The sequence below is a fragment of the Erythrolamprus reginae genome, chromosome Z, assembly GCF_031021105.1.
Source record: "Erythrolamprus reginae isolate rEryReg1 chromosome Z, rEryReg1.hap1, whole genome shotgun sequence".
Lineage (NCBI taxonomy): Eukaryota > Metazoa > Chordata > Lepidosauria > Squamata > Dipsadidae > Erythrolamprus > Erythrolamprus reginae.
Genome location: NC_091963.1, coordinates 89,511,477 through 89,531,480, shown reverse-complemented (window position 1 = coordinate 89,531,480; position 20,004 = coordinate 89,511,477). Strand labels below are relative to the sequence as shown.

General features: G+C 45.4%; 1 protein-coding gene across 2 annotated transcripts in view; it reads left to right on the top strand.

Annotated features, from left to right (window-relative positions):
• The window catches only part of MOCOS (molybdenum cofactor sulfurase), a 91,928-nt gene that overhangs the window by 54,490 nt on the left and 17,434 nt on the right, over positions 1-20,004 (top strand). For both annotated transcript variants that reach the window (XR_011556899.1, XM_070728895.1), the window contains exon 9: positions 9,104-9,266. Coding sequence is in view for 1 of the 2 variants with exons in the window: in XM_070728895.1 (XP_070584996.1) it covers positions 9,104-9,266 (163 nt within the window). In the remaining variant the exon portion in view is untranslated. The remainder of the gene's footprint in view (positions 1-9,103; positions 9,267-20,004) is intronic.

The following is a 20,004-nucleotide window of genomic DNA, read 5'->3' as shown; positions in this document are numbered from 1 at the left end:
CCTAAGGACAAGGTGAAGGGGAAAGCCAAGGAAAAGACAAAGCATTCATCTGCTTCCTCCTCCTCCATTAAAGAGGCTGAAAAGCGCATTAAGGCGCTAGAACAGAAGCTGGAAGCAGCACTTCAGGGGGTCTTCCTCTGACTCAAAGGCATCCTTTGGACCCTATGTCACCCCCATCCACCTTTGAGCCCTCAGGGGTTACGCCTGAGGAAGACTGGTCACCAGATAGGCAGTTTCTACCCCTGCCTCAAGTGATGCCCTCACCCAGCACATCCTGGGCCAGACCAGCTTCAGCAACACAGGCACCAAGAGGCCTTCAGGGGCCATCAGCTACCTTCACGCCCACAGCGGCGGGCTTACGGGCCCAGCCCGGGGCGTGGCACAACTTACCCCCAGACCTGCAGGACCTTATCGCGAATGCGTACTCGCAGGCTCCCGGGGCACAACAGTATGGAGGGCCTCCACAACACACCCCAGATGCATGGTCGGTTCCGCCCCCCTCGGGTTTTGGCTCTTTATTGGAAGAACAAGAACAGTTTGAGGAAAGTGAACCGGAGTATGGCTTTTCCGAGGATGAGGCTGCCCCAGAGCAGGCCCCTTCGGTTGGCTGGTTCAAGCCAGCACTCTTCAGAACCTTATTGTCTAAGGCTAAACAAGTGATGAACCTGCCGGGTTCAGAAAAGACTCCGGAAGCCACTGAATCCGGTCAAACTTCAGCCTCCCTACTGGACGAGCCTCAACCCGAGTCTGACCATTTTCCTGCATCAGGCATTTTCGTAAAGGGGATCAAAAGACCTTGGCAGCAGCCGGCGGCGGCTCAGGGACCTTCCACCCTCGAGAGGAAATTTTATACTTTCGACGAGGAGGTGGAAAAGCTGCTCGAATTTCCCCCAATTGACCAGCCGGTCGTTACGCTGGTCTCCAGCGCATTGGTCCCCTCAGAGACCGGGGAATGCTTACGACCGGAGGAAAGGAAGGCGGAGACATTACTCCGTAAAGCCCACCAGATGTCTGGCTGGGGATTTCGGGCTGCAGCAGCGGCATCATTCATCAACCGCGCTTCCCTCATGTGGATCAAGGAAATGCAATCCCGCCTAGGGCCCGAGGACGGGCGCCTCCGCCAGGACTTAAGTAAACTACTGGCGGCGACAGAATTTTCGGCGGATGCCACTCTCCACGCGGCCAAGTTTGCCACCAGAAGCATGGCAACCACATTGTCATCACGTCGCCTGCTGTGGCTACGGAACTGGCAGGCAGATCTTAAATCTAAGTGGCGCCTAGCCTCCGGTCCCTTCCAAGGTTCCACCCTCTTTGGGGACCTGTTGGAGAAGGTTTTGGTGGAAGACAAAGATAAGAGGAAGGTCCTTCCTAGAGCTCACAGGAGGCCGGATAGAAGGTTCACGCCGTATTCAAGGAGGCAGTCCTTTCGCTGGGAGACTTCCTCCGGTTCCGCGCAAAACCAACGTGCCTTCTCCCAGGGACAATACAACCAACAGTCCTATAGGAGTGACCGTGGCTCCTATCAAGATAGGACAAGAGGCTATCATCAGTCCAGGAGGCCCTTTCGTGGTAACTCTCAAAGAGGGTTCAAACGCACGAAATGACGCGAACAGGTCGCAGCCCATCGGAGGGAAGCTGCAGGGGTTCTGCAGGGCCTGGCAGGCGACTTCCTCCGACAGGTGGGCCACAGCAACAGTTACACAAGGGCTCCGATTGGAATTCATTCAAACACCTCCCAGCCGTTTCATACGTTGTCCCACACCAAGGGACATTCCAAAGCAACTGCAGTTACGCAAGGAAATCTCACATCTGTTAGAAATCCAGGCCATAGAGTCGGTGCCGCAACAGGACGAGGGCAAGGGATTTTATTCCATGATTTTCATCGTTCCCAAACCCTCAGGAGGCTGCAGGTTGATCCTCAACCTGAAGCAACTGAACCTTTTCATAAAATACCGAAGGTTCAGGATGCACTCATTGCAGACCATTCTGGCTTCCATTCGATACCGGGACATTTTAACATCTATCGATCTCAAGGAGGCATATCTGCATGTCCCTATCCATCCGGACCATCGCAGGTTCCTCAGATTTGTCACCGAAGGGAGGCACTATCAATACAGGGCCATGCCATTCGGCCTGTCCTCGGCCCCCAGAACGTTCACAAAGCTCCTGGACGTACTGACTGCCAGCTTAAGGGCTCGATCCATCAGACTGATGGCGTACCTGGACGACATAATCATCTTGTCCAGATCACAGGTAGCGGCAGAGAGGGAGCTCAAAGAGACTATTCACACCTTAGAACTGCACGGCTTCACAATCAATGTGGGGAAAAGCCAGCTAGTACCGACTACCAGATTACTACACCTGGGAGCGATTATCGACACCCAAGAGGGCACGGTGTCGTTGTCACCGGAGAGACAAGACAATATCCGGCGACTAATCTCCGGTCTTCGCAAAGGACCAGTAACACTGTCACTGCTGTCAAAAATACTGGGGACTCTGGTGTCAGCCATTGGCATCGTGCCCTGGGCCAGGTTCCATATCAGGACACTACAGTGGTTCCTGCTGCCAGCTCAAAGGAGCAAGGTGAGCCACTCACACAGACAAGTATGCTTACCACAGAGAGTCCGGGAGTCCCTCCAATGGTGGACTTCGGCCGCCATAAGCAGGGGATCCCCCTTCCAGATAACAGATCAGGTCATTTTGACAACCGACGCCAGTCTTACGGGTTGGGGTGCTCACATTGGAGCTCACATGGCTCAGGGACTGTGGACTGCAGAGGACCTTTCAGCGGTCAACATAAACTTTCTGGAGTTAAAAGCTGTTTTCCTAGCGCTAAAGACATTTGCATCCCTGGTTCATCAACAGCACGTGCTGGTGCTCACGGACAATGTGGCGACCAGAGCTCACTTGAATCACCAAGGGGGCACAAGGTCGCGGCGTCTCATGGAGGAGACGGAGGCACTATTCCGCTGGGCCGAACAACATCTGCGGTCTCTAGCAGCGGAACACATCGCAGGGATTTCCAATACACAGGCGGACTGGCTGAGCTGCTCCACCTTGGATCCGTCAGAATGGAGACTGGATCTGGCTCTGTTCCAACAGGTGGTGAGTCGGTTTGGCCTTCCACTGGTGGACTTATTTGCCAGCCCCTCGAACGCCCAACTTCCGAGGTTCTACACGAGGTTTCCAGAACAGGGCGCAGAAGGGGTCAACGCTCTCCTGTCAGCCTGGCCACCAGGACTTCTTTATGCCTTTCCGCCAACGAACCTACTACCGAGGGTAGTGGAAAAGATCCTGAAGGAGAGAGCGGAGGTGTTACTGGTGGCCCCTCATTGGCCTCGACGTCCGTGGTTCTCCGACCTGGTGGCACTGTCGGTGTCAGCCCCTTGGAGAATTCCGGACCGGATGATAGCCCTCAGCCAGGGGAACCTACAACATCCAGATCCCCAGTGGCTTCAACTGACCGTTTGGCACTTGAACGGGTCAGGTTACGAGGGTTAAAACTACCGGAAAAGGTCATCGACACCATGCAAGCGGCAAGGCGCCCATCTACCTCTCGGATTTATCAGACGACATGGGCAGCTTTTTGCGACTTCTGCGACAAACACCAAATCAATACTGAACAGGCCTCAGTGATTACGGTTCTAGAGTTCCTACAGACTGGACTAGATCGGGGTTTAGCTCCTAATACACTTAAACGGCACGTAGCAGCCCTCGCAACCATGATACAGGTTGAGGGTGTCCGCTCCTTGGCTTACCATCCTTGGATTAAGGATTTTCTACGGGGAGCTGTAAACCAACATTCTCCGCCGATCCGGAGATTCCCGTCCTGGGACCTTCAACTGGTCCTTAAGGCCTTGACAAAGCCACCGTTTGAACCATTGAGAACCATACCATTACGACTCTTGTCGATCAAGACAGCCTTCCTTGTTGCTATTACGTCGGCTCGACGAGTGTCAGAAATAGCGGCATTGTCAGTGCGACCTGACCTTTGCGTATTTTACCCTGACCGAGTGGTGCTGAGATTGGACCCTTCATTCATACCGAAGGTAAATTCAGAGTTCCACAGGAAACAGGAGCTCATCCTGCCTGATTTTTGCACACATGGCAATCACCCATCGGAATTGCGATGGCATAAGATCGATGTACGCCGTGCGGTCAAGATTTACGTTAGACGCACAGAGAGTTTTCGGAAGACAGAAAAGTTGTTTCTTTCCTTTTCTGAGGATAAAAAGGGACTTGGACTCTCATCAAGCTCCATTAGTCGTTGGATCAGGGACTGTATTGGGGACGCATACAGAGCTCGTAACCAATCGGTCCCGCCGGGAGTGACTGCTCACTCGACGAGGAGTGCGGCGACTTCAGCGGCCTGGGCCACCCAGGCGCCATAGACGACATCTGTAGAGCTGCAACGTGGTCGGCTCCATCGACCTTCATACGACATTATAAGTTGGACTCCTTCGCTTCTGCAGAGGCGGCATTTGGGAGACGTGTGTTACAAAGAGTTTGTTTATCTCCAACGTCCCTGACAAGACCTTTTCCCTCCCATGGGCCGTAAATCTCTGGTATATCCCATGTTGGACTCTCCTTCCAGATGCAATGGAGAAGAACCGTTGTACCTACCTGAACGGTCTTCTCAGTGCACTGGAAGGAGAGTCCAAACCCACCCGGTAGAGTTTGGGTGCAGGGACGCCGGAGTAGGCAGTTAGTCAGTTATTAGTTGTTAACAATAAAAATTGGTTATCCTCTTACTATGTTTCTTCGTTTTAAAACTGGCTCATGGGGAGAGCAGAGGGGGCGGTGCTCATTAATATGTTAATCTTAACTCAGTCTCTACCAATAGAATTGGAGTATTACCCATGTTGGACTCTCCTTCCAGTGCACTGAGAAGACCGTTCAGGTTCTTTTCTCCCCTTTTTGTTCTCATTTCTCTCTCTCCTTTCCTCTCCCTATCTGTCTCTCTTGCTTTCTCTCTCTCTTGCTATCTCTTTTTCTCTTATTTTCTCTCTCTCTCTCTCTTGTTCTCTCTTATTTTCTTTCTCTCTCTCTTGTTCTTTCTCTCTCTCTCTTTCTCTCTCCCTCCCTCTTTCTCTCTTTTTCTCACTTTCTCTCTTGTTTTCTCTCTCTCTCTTGTTTTCTTTCTCACACTCTTTCTCTCTCTTGTTCTCTCTCTTGCTATTTCTTTCTCTCCCCCCTTTCTCTCTCTCTCTTTCTCACTTTCTCTCTATCTTGCTGTCTGTTGCTGTCACTCACTCTCGTTCTCTCTCCGTTCTTCTCAGCGGAGGCCAGCGAAGGTGATATTCAATGTCGGGAGCGCGCGGGCGGTTGCGCGTGCTCCCTACCCCCCTGCTAGCCGCTCGGAATATTCAAAATAAGAAAAGCCTTCACCGGCGAAGGTTTTTCTTATTTTGAATATTCCGAGCGGCTAGCAGGGGGGTAGAGAGCGCGCGCAACCGCCCGCGCGCTCCCGACATTGAATATTACCTTCGCTGGCCCCCACTGAGAACGGAGAGAGAACGAGAGTTGGGCCATTTTTTGTCTCCTGCGTTCCGGGTGCGGGAGGAGCCACGCCGAAAGGCAGGAGACAGCGGAGGAGGAGAGGGGGCGGGCGGGGGGCAGCGCCGAAAGGCCGAGGGGGCCGGAGGCACCGTGGGGAGGCAGGGGCGGCCACGGCTCCCTTCCCTTCTGCTGCCGGCGCCTCCCCGCCCCCCCCCCCCGGCGGGCTGGCAGGGAGATGAGGAGCGCGCTTTCGGGGAAGCGACGGTGCTTTGGGGAAGCGACGAGAAGCCATGGGCGCGAGGGGGGCGACTTTCAAAGCAACCTTTGCCGGCCTCCCGTGGGAGGGTGCCAATAGCGGTGGCGGTGGCGGGGGGGCAATAGCGGGGGGGGACGAACCGCCTCGCGGCACACCTGACCATCTCTCGCGGCACACTTATGTGCCGCGGCACACCGGTTGAAAAACACTGATCTAGGCTATGATTTATTTATTTATTTTATTATTTGGATTTGTATGCCGCCCCTCTCCGAAAACTCGGGGCGGCTCACAACAAGTGAAAAGACAATCCAATACATTAATCCGATTAATTAAAATATTATAAATTTAAGAAAGACCCCTATACTAACATACACACACACACAAGCATACCATATATAAATTCACCGTGCCCAGGGGAAGATGTTTAGTTTCCCCATGCCTGACGGCAAAGGTGGGTTTTGAGGAGTTTACGGAAGGCAGGAAGAGTAGGGGCAGTCCTGATATCCGGGTTGAGCTTGAGTCTGTTGACACCCATCCAGGCCCCAACAGCCTCCAGTCACCGGCACATCACTTCCACCGCTTCGCTGACTGGGCATGGGGTGGAGATGTAAAGCTGGGTATTATCCGCATATTGATGATACCTCACCCCATGTCCTTGGATGATCTCGCCCAGCGGTTTCATGTAGATGTTAAATAGCAGGGGGGAGAGGACCGACCCCTGAGGCACCCCACAAGGGAGAGACCTAGGAGCCGACCTCTGTCCCCCCACTAACACCGACTGCGACCGGCCAGAGAGGTAGGAGGAGAACCACTGAAGAACAGTGCCTCCCACTCCCAACCCCTCCAACCGGTGCAGAAGGATACCATGGTCGATGGTATCGAAAGCCGCTGAGAGGTCAAGGAGCACCAGGACAGAGGACAAACCCCTGTCCCGGGCCCGCCAGAGATCATCCATCAACGCGACCAAAGCAGTTTCCGTGCTGTAACCGGGCCTGAAACCCGACTGCCGGGGACCTAGATAATCGGCTTCTTCCAAGGACCGCTGGAGCTGGAGTGCCACCACCTTCTCAACAACCTTCCCCATAAAGGGAAGGTTGGAGACTGGACGGTAGTTATTAAGCACAGCTGGGTCCAGGGAGGGCTTCTTGAGGAGGGGGCGCACAAGCGCTTCTTTATAGAGTGATGGAAAAACTCCCCTCCCCAAGGAAGCGTTGGTAATCTCCTGGGCCCAGCTCCGTGTCACCTCCCTGCTGGCCGAAACCAACCAGGAGGGACACGGATCCAGTAAACAGGTGGCGGAACTCACAGCTCCAATGGCCTTGTCCACTTCATCAGGTGTCACCAGATCAAACTCTTCCCAGACAGGTGGACAAGTACGTGCCCCAGTCACCTCGACTGACTCGTTGTCAGTCGACTCTGTTTTACAATTGGAGTCGAGGCTTCCCTTGCCCCTGAGTAATGCACCATAATCTCCACCTGGGCCATCATGGGAATGATGGTGGCACTTACCATTGGGTTGTCTTCTCCCTCACTGTTGTTCTCATAGAAGACCAGTCCTTCTGGAGTTAGTCACATTTTTTTCCTCCTTGCTGGGCTGAGGAAAGGACTCAATTACTTGTCCCATGAATGTCAGTTTTCTTCCTTGTGACGACCTAGTCCCTGTACTCTGTTATTATGACTAGGTCAAGAATTCTTTCCTTTTCTTTCAGTTCTAGTATCCCTCTCTTCTATCTACCATTGTCTTGACCTAATTCTAAACTTTTCTCAGTACCTTAAGCAAACAATTCCAAGGAGAAGATGTTCTGAAAATCCAGAATTTTTTACATTTTAGAATATATTTACATCAACTTGATGCTTAAACGCATCTGTAATTTAAAAGTTAATAAAAATTGAGATTAAAACAATGATTTTCCTGTACAGGTTTTTTTTAGTAATTCAGAGACATAAACATGGAAAAGGAAGATTCAAATAACTAATGATATAACCAATTCAATGCTATACAAGTTTCTAGAGATTGCCCAATTATACATTCAGATATTTATTGGATTAGAATCATTAATAAATAATATGTAACAAACATAACCTGAAATTAAGATTTTTACTGCTGATTTTAAAAAAGTATTCAATATAGAATTGGTTTCTTTTGGCCTTCTTTTGGCAATAGTAATTTTGCCAGATTAGCTTTTTAAAATTATGTATAGGTTCCATAATGTAGTCTTGGAGTGTTTACATAAAAGTGATGTAATAGATAGCAAAATATGTAAGCTTTTGTTTAAAATGCAATTTCTTTAATTTCTATAATTAATTAAATTAGGCCAAGAGAATTAGGTTCAGAGAAAGTTTATTTCAAAATTATGTTAATGTATACATTGAACTAAATAATTCAAGTATAATTTAAATTATTACAAGATATTCATTATTGCAAAGAGAATGCAGAATATCCCTTTCTAACTTGTGTTTATTGCATTGGAGTCTTATTGCAATGCTTCGCTATTGACAGTCTAGGAAACTTGCTTTTCTCTCTACGTGGAATGTACAGTATAAATATCCTATGACTTCTTTATTCAACCTTTTTTTAAAAAAGAAACCATTTGGAATGCATTACAATAAGCAGAGGCTCAGTAGAAAGAGATGAGAAAAACAGTTTGTTTCTGTTGCTTTCCAAATACCACTCTTACCAGTCACCTTGCTTCCAGGAGTGTTGAAAAGTGAGATCCATACACATGAAATGTCCCACATTGTTATTTTTCTTTTAGTTAATATTTTTAACTTTCAGTGTACAGTATAATTATTTTGCTTTTCTCTGTGAGGAAAAAAAAATGGAATTCTGTTTCATTTCTTACACATTCCAATAAGGGATAGCTGCTTCAAAATTAAACCACAATTTGTTTTAGATTGCTAAAGCACTAGAAATTTTAGTGGCCATCAAGCCAAGCTTAAATAGTACCTTCCAAGAACTTTAGACTGAATTGAAGAACACAGGATATTGACATGATGTTGTGAGATTACAGCAGACTAGTCAATCACTTTGAAGTAGAAATGCTTTTTTTTTTAAACCCATCTTTTTTGATTAAGTGGTTTAGCAAATCTTTTACATTTACTATATAATTTTCTTGTTTCCAAGCTCTAAATGGCAGAAAGTTTTAGTTTGTCTATGGACTCAAGAAAGAAGCGTGCAACTGCAGAAAGAAATTAAATATCTTAAAATATGCCATGTATATAAGACAATATGCATACCTTACTGTTGTAATGGGCTGAAAACAAATACACATATATGCCAATTTAAAACAAAATGTTATTCAATGTCTGTGAGTATGTAACAGTTCTATTTTCCATTACCTTCTTCAGGTTATGCAGTGGCCTATTGGAAACCAAGGCATGCTGTATGATCGTAACTGGATGGTCACAAATCAGAATGGAGTTTGTATTACTCAGAAGCAGGAACCACGACTGTGTCTTATACAACCTTTAATTGACCTGGAGCAAAATGTGATGATCATCAAGGCAGAAGGTTTATACACATTGTTTCTTCTACTATTGTGAAAGGGCTCTCAAAATATTCATCCTTATTAATCTATCATTTTAGATAGATTATAAATCAGGAGACAGTGTTCTATATTTGTGTTTAAACTTCTTGAAACAAATATTGAGACATGGCAAATTAAAACCATTATTCTCTGTTTCAAGATATTCTGAGGAAATATTAGATTAGTTAAACTAGCACTTTGAATTGGAAACAGAAACTGACTGGCACACAATGCAGATGGCAAAGTGAGGGTCTAATATATTGGTATGTGTCAGTTCCAGAGAGCAATCTAGTTGGCTCTGTTTTAAAATAACTGAAGTTTATAGACAATTTTCAAAGGTTCCCCACATACAGTGTATTGCAATAAATTGACCAGGAAATTATTGGAGCATAAACAAACTGTTGCAAGTTTCCCTCTGTCCAAGCGTAGAGGGTAAAGAAGATGACCTTGATGGAGAGACGAAAGATCTGTTATTAAGCAGTAGGCAGATAAATATTGCAAAACCCTAGATGGGTTGTGGATCAGAGTTCCCTCTAAGGTGCACCATGCGCTGTAGCGCATTATACAATTAAGGCTGGTGCATGCTTTTTAAAGGCCACGCAGAGAGGAGGGTGGCGGAGGCTCCCACAGCATTTCAAGCTTCCTTCTCTACCTCCTCCTCAGTGGCAGATGCTCCCTCCCCCAGTGGCAGTGCTGCTGTTGCTGCTACTTCATGCTTGTGGCTCCCAGCTGGAGGTTGGTGGCCGTGCTGGGCGGGCATGAGGAGCGGAGCCGGCAGAGACAAAGGGACCTTGGATGGTGGGAGGTTGGAGTGGGGGGGAAGTTGCGAGGGGGGCAAGGCGGGGGGTTCAGCCTGCACTGGGACGGAAGGGGGAGGCGGAGTGGCCCTGACGTAAAGCCCTGTGCCTAGGAAAGTGGTGTGCTTTTCAAACGCACTGCTTTCCCGGGCAGCCGGCTTTGTCTCCTCCCCCACCGCCTCGCGGGTGGCTGCCCCCTGCCACTGGGTCTCCTCCACTGTCCAACCATGTTGGTGCTGGGGGCAACAGGCCTGGAACTCGTCCCCAAGTTTCACCTCCTCCCCCGCCGCAGCGCCAGAGGCTGCCCCCCAGCCTGCATCAAGAGCATGGACCCTGCCACCATTGAACAGAGGTAGCAAGAGTGGGATGAGAGAAAGAAAGAGAATGAGAGAGAAAGAAAGAAAGAGAGAGAGAAAGAAAGAGAGAGAGAAAGAAAGAAAGAGAGAGTGAGAGAGAGAAAGAAAGAGAGAGAGAGGGGGAGAAAAAGAAATGAAAAAATGATTGAGGCAGAGAATGAGAGGAAAGAAAAACAAAAGAGAGAGAGAGGTTTTTTGTTTCTTTTAAGAAGAATATATAAGAAGGAGGAGTAGGTATGGCGGCCTATCTGGATTTATAAGAGGATAATGATATTAATTGAAATATAAAATAACAGAATAACATAGTGGGAAGGGACCTTATTATGCCCCAGCACCGAGCCCCAAATAATTACACAATAAGTTGTCTTGGGTGACATCTGTGAAAAAAAATCAGGCACTGAGGAATGAAAATCTATCTATCTATCTATCTATCTATCTATCTATCTATCTATCTATCTATCTCTATCTATCTATCTATCTATCTATCTATCTATCTATCTATCTATCTATCTATCTATCTATTTTTGACTTCTGTGCCGCCCAGTCCCAAAGGGACTGCTGCTCAGACACTGTACTTTTCTGCCCACACCGAAAAAAAATTAGAGGGAACACTGTTGTGGATCTGAAAACATTCAAACAGACATTAACATGAAGCAAAAGAGAGAGAAGAAGGACATCAAGTTTGCAAGATTCTGTCACTGTAACCAAATTGGCATCTGCTTCTTGGTCTTGGTCTACCTTGTAATGTATCATCACAGTTAATGAAAGGCACTTTGTGACTTGGGTTTACAGTGATCCCTCGAATTTCGCGATCTCGATCTTCGCGAAATGCTATATCGCGATTTAAAAAAAAATATTAATTAAAAAACCCCCCACTTCCGGGTTTGGCTTCGGGAGTCAGCTGGGAAGCGGCGCGGCTGTTTTAAAAGGTCGCAGCCGGCCTGGGGGGCTTCCCAGCACCCCCCCAAACCCCCAACCTGGGTCTTCCCGGCCGCCCACGCAAAGGGGAAACCCTGGCTCCTCGCTGATGCCCGCCGCTCGCCCGCCCGCCAGAAAGAGGGAGAAGACCCAGGGAAGATTCCTTCGGCCGCCCAGCAGCTGATCTGCTCGGTAGCGCAGCAGCAGCGAGGAGCCGAATCGGGGTTTCCCCTTTGCGTGGGCGGCGGGGAACGCAAACTCCACCATCTACGCATGCGCGGCCATAGAAAAAAAGGGCGCGCATGCGCAGATGGTGTTTTTATTTCCGCAACCCTACATCGCGAAAAATCGATTATCGCGAGGGGTCTTGGAACAGAACCCTCGCGATAATAGAGGGATCACTGTATAGTGACATGGAGGAGCATTCCCAAACTGTAAACCACCTCCTTTAAGAAAAGGAGAGGTAGCTGTAGGAGATGAGCAAGCAAGTCGAAGGCAGGGTCAAGTACATCATGTCCCTTTGCACACAAGACATCTAAGTCCAGCCTATCTTGCATTTCATTGATTCTTAACTATTGCCAATTTGCTTTGACTATTAGAAATTCAGATTTTTAGAGCATTAGCATGCAGTAAACCTGGATTCCTGATTTCCTGCATTTGATGGTAGCCCTGGATATGGTTGTGAGCGCTCCTTGTCCACCTTTTGATAATATCAGATTCTGAGGAGGATGAACTAGGCCCCTCTGCGTACCCTGGGCAAATGGGGTTGCCACCTGATGCAGAGAGTGAAAGTGAGGAAGAAATAGACCTAGATGAACCCAAGGGCGGCATATATATCAGTGGAGGAGATGGTCCCAGATGATGAAGGAGACATTAGAGTGGATGAGCCACTCTTAGAAGGTAGATTCAGGAGGTTATAACGCAGACAACAATACTTGTATAGTAAAAGGAAATAAATTTGCATCTTTAACTCGAGGGGGTTTGATGACCATTCCCAGCAAGTATAAAAGCAAAGGCTCTTGGGAAATTGTGGGTGGGGTTTCAACATTGCTTCATGGACGCTGTGTAGAATATGGGTGCTCAAAAATGCTCCCCTAAAAACCTGAATTCTGCCTTGCTTAAACTCTTTACCAGATGCTGCATGACTATTAGAAATTGGCGAGCTGCATTTTATCCTCTGTAATTCAGTCCCTGCCTTATCTCGCTGGAATGCAATTAGGCCATAGTTGGTGCCTTTCCTAAAAGCTAATCTGATACATAACTTTACAGCAGAGAAAAATCCTCCCTGAACATTTAAAAAACTGCTTTCTTCCTATAATGCTGTTTTTCCAAATAAAGAGTGTATTCAAAGCTGAAATAGAGAGTTTTAGCCATTTGCTTCAATCTGAAAGCCCGGAAACAGAACAGATATCATGTGCATATTGCTGACCTCTCAGCTCACATACCTGGATGACTTCTCCCAGTTATTTAAGTTAAAGTTAAGACACATGGGATAAAATGGAGCCCATAAACCTTCTGAACCTATCCAGAAGCTTTAAACAGATTGTCGGTGTTAGGATTTGGAGGCAGTACACTAAAGTGCTCCCACTCCTATTTGGATAGGATATATTAATTTAAGTTTAAGTTTTATAAGATTTATAGGCCACCCAAATCCTGATGGACTCATGTTTTAGGCTCCAGTGAACTAATCATCTTTATTGCTCTTCTCTGCATTCTTTCTAGTCTCTCAACATCTTTTTCACATCTTGGCGACCAAAACTGGATGCAGTATTTCAAGTGTGGCCATGCCAAGACACTATAAAGTGGTATTAACACTACATGTGATCTGACACATGCTGCTTATCTTTGGACATTTTTCTCCTGTTGTTAGGAGGGCTACACCTATCCAATATAGCTTCTAGTTGTACTTTCTGGAAACTGCAGTTCTAATACAGCTTTGGAAACCTTAATAGGCCATGTGGGGCTCTCAATAGCAAGAAATAAGAGCCTGAAATTAGGGGCACCATTCTTCAAGGAGCAATTGCCCCGATCCCCCAACAGTTCCGATGGTCTGCTGTATGATGCTTATTTTCAGGCATCTTTCCCATGATATTGAGAAGTTTACATCTAAGCCAGCTCCTACTTACACAGGGCCTTTTTTCTTGACCAGTAGTAAACATATATAAAGGGAGACATAATACATGCATGTGCAACAATCAGCTGACCGGCTGATCTTCCAGTTTCTGACACAACTACATGCTTGAAGGCCTGCTGATCATTGTGTGTGCATGTGTGCCAGTAACCAGGGCAGTGTCCATGCATGAGCAGGAAATCCAGAAGAAGAATGGGCACTATCACATGTGCTAGGCAACATGGTTCCACATGTGGCACATGTGCCGTAGGTTTGCCATCACAGCCTAAGACAGTGCAGGAGTGAAGAGAGCAGTGAACAGTGAGACTGTTGATGGATGAGATTTTTCTTTACAAATTACCCCAAAGATATAAAAAATCCTAAAGAGACTCTAAAAATATAACTGTTTAAGCCGTGGAAGAAATTTTTTTAAAAGAGATTTATGCTGAAAAGTAAGTTGAGAGTGCCATCTTCTGACGAAAGGAAAAGTGACTCCTAGACTCCTGAAAATTTACAGAGGAGAAAATACTTGATATTGTGTGGCTGTGATTTCTACCTGTTTATTGCCTTATACTTACCAGAGGCATCTTTGGATGAGGTGGATTTTCCAGGTCAGAGAAGAGAGATGCGGATCTCCATGACCTGCAAGCGTCCTCCCTTTTTTACCACTCCTACAGGGTGCTTATGACTCTTTTTGGAGTCCTCTGATGGGCAGAGGTTGGAGTGGGACCACGGAGCTTGCGTTCCATGCCTCCAATGGTGTTGTAAGTACAGCTGAAAGTCTGCCCTGTTTTCTTTTGGGCTGTTAGGATCTGGTCATCTGCATAAATAAATTTCCATCCTTTGGTATTTAGTATCCTAGATATGTATAAGTTGAACAATGAGGGAGCCAGCACAGGGGCCTGTTGTAGGCCATAATTTAATCTTCTCACTCCCCCCTCCCCATTATTATTTGAAAAGTCCTGTTGCTCAGCATATTATTAATAAGATAGTCTTTTGACATGAGATGATGATCAGTTGTAATTTATGTAATAAAACTTCCTTCCAGATTCTGCTGTATATTACAATCAGGTCCACAAAAACTACTTTGATTTTAAGGCCTCATTCAAATCTTGCTTCAGTATAACTTGGTAGGGTCAGCAGTTTGTCAAAATACTATTTATTCCACAGAGAGATGTTCTTCAGTTGTAAGATAGATCCTGCTAAGACTAGTCTCTTTAAGAGTTTATAGCAAAACCTTAGTAGCTTGTCTTTTGGTTTATCCAGTCTTAAAGTTGATAAAAATGATATCAACACATATTGTGTTGATAAGCAGCTGCTGGAGAAAATATGTGAGTAAAACTTAAATGATTGATTTGTGTTGCCCATAGTTTATCTGAATTCCAGGTGAATGGTATCAAATCCTGCTGCTTTACTGAATGTGATGGTTTTGATAACAGTATTGACTTCATCTGCAGTGAAAAGTCATGAATAGTCAGTATGTGTTAGTTGTAGTGTCTTGAGCATTCTCTTGATGTAAGCGGTATGTTCCTAGTTTTGGGAGGCTTTGGAGAGCGAGACAATTCACAAAGCAACTTAGTCAGTGCTTATATAAGGTGTCTATTGTGCTGGGTGGTTAGCACCATCTGTTTTTTACAACAGACTCCAAACCTTCCCATTGGAAATTTAGTTGTGGATGTTACTACTGTATCAGTAATGCATTCTCAATGTTACCTCTAATGTAGGTTGGCATGCCATAACTATAGTGGTAAACGGCACCTAGTAAATTGTATCATTGCATTTATTTTTTCATTTTCAGTATATGTTTCTTAGAAAATGGTCATGTCAGTGCGATTTTCTAACAGAAAATGTGGAAATAAATTGGCTCTTTGATCTATTGAGCATTAAGTAAGCATATATGAATTGTGTTTCCAAGCTTCCTTATCATCTGGATCTGAAAAGGATCATTGTGATTCATATTGATATGTTTGGGATCCAGGAGGTTTATAGTGTAATCACAAAGTAATTTGGCTACCTGAAATTACTAGTTCATTTGGTTCAAACATTTATGCTATCCCTTGTGCACCCCAGGGGTAAAATTAGCTCCATAAAAATGGGTTAATGGCATTCTGTGGGGGTTGTAGCTGCAGTCCAGACATCTGGTATTTTTAGGACTAACTGACATTCTGAGGTTGATCCCAGTTCCGGTTATTGCGTCACACAATCTACGTAGCTTAACTCTTGCTGCTGCTATCTGTACCTCCTCACAAAGTGACCAATGCCCCAAACCAAGCTCAGGAGCTTGAGCTTCATAGATTTTGTTAATTTTCTGCATTATTCTTTTTTTTATAATTTTTATTGATTTATTTACATTAAAAACAAAACATACAAAACGAAAAAAACATTGAAAATACATATGTACAAAACAAAACAAACAACAAAACAAAAAAATGTATCAATTAGTTAATCATTTGGTACATATCCATCAAACACATCTTATAATAAATATATTCCACAGCTCATACAGACGGTAATATGAAAAAACTGATTTCAGTTATGCACTTAATTCACTACTGTATTTTGTTACGCATTCAACCACTTACAATCAATCATAGATATAGTAATACATTTCTAGTATATCAAATCATTTATAATTTATCTCAAAAAATTTAATAATTATAAAAAATTATTCCTTTTTGCATATATATTGTCTATTCCATATAAATATTTCATTTTTATTATTTTCTTGTTTCTAACCATTTGTAAAAGTCGTTCCAAGTCTTATAATATTCGGAGTCTTCTTTATTGTTTATTTTATGCATCATCATATCAGCTTCGGCACAGTCCAAATTTTTTTTAACTAACATAGAATCATCTGGGAGGTCTTTACATTTCCAATATTGTGCTATTGAAATTCTAGCTGCTGTCAAAATATGTAACATTAGATACTATTGTTTCTTTCCCAACATCTGATCCATTATGCCTAGTAAAAATGTTTCAGGTTTTTTGTTAATTTGAGGTTTGGTCAATTCCTCTATCCAATTATGTATTTTATTCCAGAATTTCCTAATTTGTGGCCAGGTGCACCAAATGTGAAAATAGGTTCCTGCTTTCTCATTACATCTCCAGCAATTTGGCTTCAGTAGGAGATACATTTGTGCCAGCCATGCTGGGCGGGGGGAGAGATGACATCTATAGTATATTTTATAAATATTTTCTTTGTAGGCGACTGATTTGGTCTTATTCCAAATTGTATCCATTTTAGTTGGATCGATGTCGTATTCAAAATTTTTATGCCAACTTTGAATATTTCCTTTTAAATTATAGGTCTGCATTTTGTATTTTAACAAAAAGTTGTACATTTTTTTTCTTGATCTAATATCAAATCCAACTCTGATTTCTTTTTTAATATTCCTCTTTTCCTTTTATCTTCTTCATATTTTGCTTTTATTTGCATTAGTGGCCACCAATCAATTTTAATTCCTTCGTTATCTAATTGTGTATTTGTTTTTAATTCTCCTCTTTCATTTAATAAATCATAATAGATAATTAATTTTTTAGTATCAATTGTGTTAGGATGCAGTGTAGCTTCCATTAGTAAAAACCACCCAGGAATTTGAAGGTAGTGCTGGTTTTTAATTTTTTCCATATCTCGTTTATGACATTTCTAATTTTATGTGTTTTAAAATAAGTTAATATTTTATCTTTTCCATCCATGAGAAATGTGTGCCAGCCTAGAAGTAAATCAGGTCCTTCAAGCAGGAGAAGTCTTTTATCCTTCAGAGTTATCCATTCCTTGAGCCAAACTATTATTGCTACTTGGTGATAGAGTTGAAAGTCAGGGAGTCCAAAAACCCCATGCCTCCTATTATCATGTAGATAAGACAGTCTAATTTTGGGCCTTTTCCCTGCCCATACAAAATTTGTTATAATTTTATTCAATTTTTCAACATATTTTCTATTTAAATTAGTTGGGATTGTTTGAAAAAGGTACAATAGTTGTGGAAGAATTACCATTTTGATTGCTGAAATTCTACCTATCATTGAGATAGGTAGTTTATTCCATTTATTAAGTTTCTCCTCTATTTTTTCAAGTACAGTAGTTGTGTATAATTATTGTCATTAATTCTTGTGACTTTTGCAGTTATGTTTACACCTAAATACTTTTTTTTTCTATCTAGATTCCAAGTTTCCCTTCCAATACTTGGTTTTTATTATCCATTAAATTTTTAGAAATCATTTTAGTCTTTTGCTTATTTATCTTTAGGCCTGCTACTTTACCATATTTATTAATCTTTTCCAAAAGTCTTCCTCTGGTTTCTAACGGTTCCTCTATAATTCAGAGGTCCCCAACCGCCGGTCCGCGGACCGGGACCGGGCCGTTGGGGTTTTCCAGCCGGTCCACGGCGCCGCTGCCCTCCCGGCAGAGGACATTATACAGGACAGGTTGGGGCGTCGGGCAGGGCGGGGAGAATCAGGAGGCTCCTTTGGTGGCTGGGGGCTGCCTGGCTTTGTGATTTTGGCTGGGGGGGGAGTTAGGAAGGTCCTACTTCTCCCCCCCCCAGCCAAAAACTCAAAGCCTATCTGCTGGATACGGGCGATGAGCGGGACGAGCGGCGCAGAAGCCGGTGGCTGTGGCAGCTGCTGCAAGAGGCTTCCGCACCGCTCTGTCCCACTCATCGCCCGTATCCAGCAGATAGGCTTTGAGTTTTTGGCTGGGGGGGGGGGAGAAGTAGGACCTTCCTAAGTCCCCCCCCAGCCAAAAACTCAAAGCCTATCTGCTGGATACGGGCGATGAGTGGGACAGAGCGGCGCGGAAGCCTCTTGCAGCAGCTGCCACAGCCACCGGCTTCGGCGCCGCTCGTCCCGCTCATTCCCCGTGTCTGGCAGAAGCTGCTGCCCGAGTGCTCTTGGCTGGCGGGATTCAAAGTGCTGGGGTGGGGGGTGTCCTGACAGCCCCCCCACCCCAGTGCTTCGCCTCCCGCTGGGACACCCCCACCCCAGCACTTTGAATCCCGCCGGCCAAGAGCACTCGGGCAGCAGCTTCTGCCAGACACGGACAATGAGCGGGACGAGCGGCGCCGAAGCCGGTGGCTGTGGCAGCTGCTGCAAGAGGCTTCCGCGCCGCTCGTCCCACCCATTGCCCGTATCCAGCAGAAGCTGCTGCCCGAGTGCTCTTGGCCGGTGGGATTCAAAGTGCTGGGGTGGAGGGTGTCCCAGCGGGAGGCGAAGCACTGGGGTGGGGGGGCTGTCGGGACACCCCCCACCCCAGCACTTTGAATCCCGCCGGCCAAGAGCACTCAGGCAGCAGCTTCTGCTGGATACGGGCGATGGGTGGGACGAGCGGCGCGGAAGCCGGTGGCTGTAGCAGCTGCTGCAAGAGGCTTCCGCGCCGCTCTGTCCCACTCATCGCCCGTATCCAGCAGATAGGCTTTGAATTTTTGGCTGGGGGGTGGAGAAGTAGGACCTTCCTAACTCCCCCCCCCCAGCCAAAATCACAAAGCCAGGCAGCCCCCAGCCGCCAAAGGAGCCTCCTGATTCTCCCCGCCGTGTGGAGAAGAGTGGAGGGCTGCGTCACTAAGCTCCACCCCTCCATAACCCCACCCCCATATGACCAACGCTCCCCCCCCCTGGAAAATTGGTCTAGCTTAAAGCCGGTCCCTGGTGCAAAAAAGGTTGGGGACCTCTGCTCTATATGAATACCAAGTCATCTGCAAATGCTAAAACTTTGTATTCTTGGTTTTTAATTTTATATCTTTATTAGCTCGTATTTGTATTAGAAGAATTTCAATCGCTAAAATAAATATTAAGGGAGATAAGGGACATCCCTGTCTAACTCCTTTCTCAATATTTATATTTTTTGTAGTATCTCCATTAATTATAACTTTAGCCACCTGGTCTGTGTACAATGTTTGTATAGTTCTATTAAATTTTTCTCCAAATTTCAATTTTATTACTTGTTGTAAAAAAAAATTCAAATTCAAATTATCGAAGGCCTTCTCAGCATCGAGAAATATTAGTGTTGTGGATTTTTCCGGATGATTTTCATAATACTCAAAAATATTTAATAAGATTCTCGTGTTATTTCTTATATTTCTATTTAGTAGAAAACCGTTCCGGTTGGGATGAATTATTTCATTAATTACATTTTTCAATCGTTCCACAATATATTTATAAATATGTCCATTTACATTTACTGAAAATAATTTTATTGTATTTTGCATAATGAAATCTCCCTATTATTTTACTCTTCTAGTACAGTGGTACCTCAAGATACGAACCCCTCGTCTTATGAACAACTCGTGATACGAACCCGGGGTTCAGAAAAATTTTGCCTCTTCTTACGAACTTTTTTCGAGTTACGAACCGCGCGGCTGTTTTAAAAGGTAACAGCCGGGCGGCGGGGCTTCCCAGAAGCCTCCCGAACGCCGGTTCGTAACTCGAACAAAGTTCGTAAGAAGAGGCAAAATTTTGCTGAACCCCGGGTTCGGGGTTCGGGAGGTTGCTGGGAAGCCCCCCAGGCCGGCTGCGACCTTTTAAAACAGCCGCGCCGCTTCCCAGC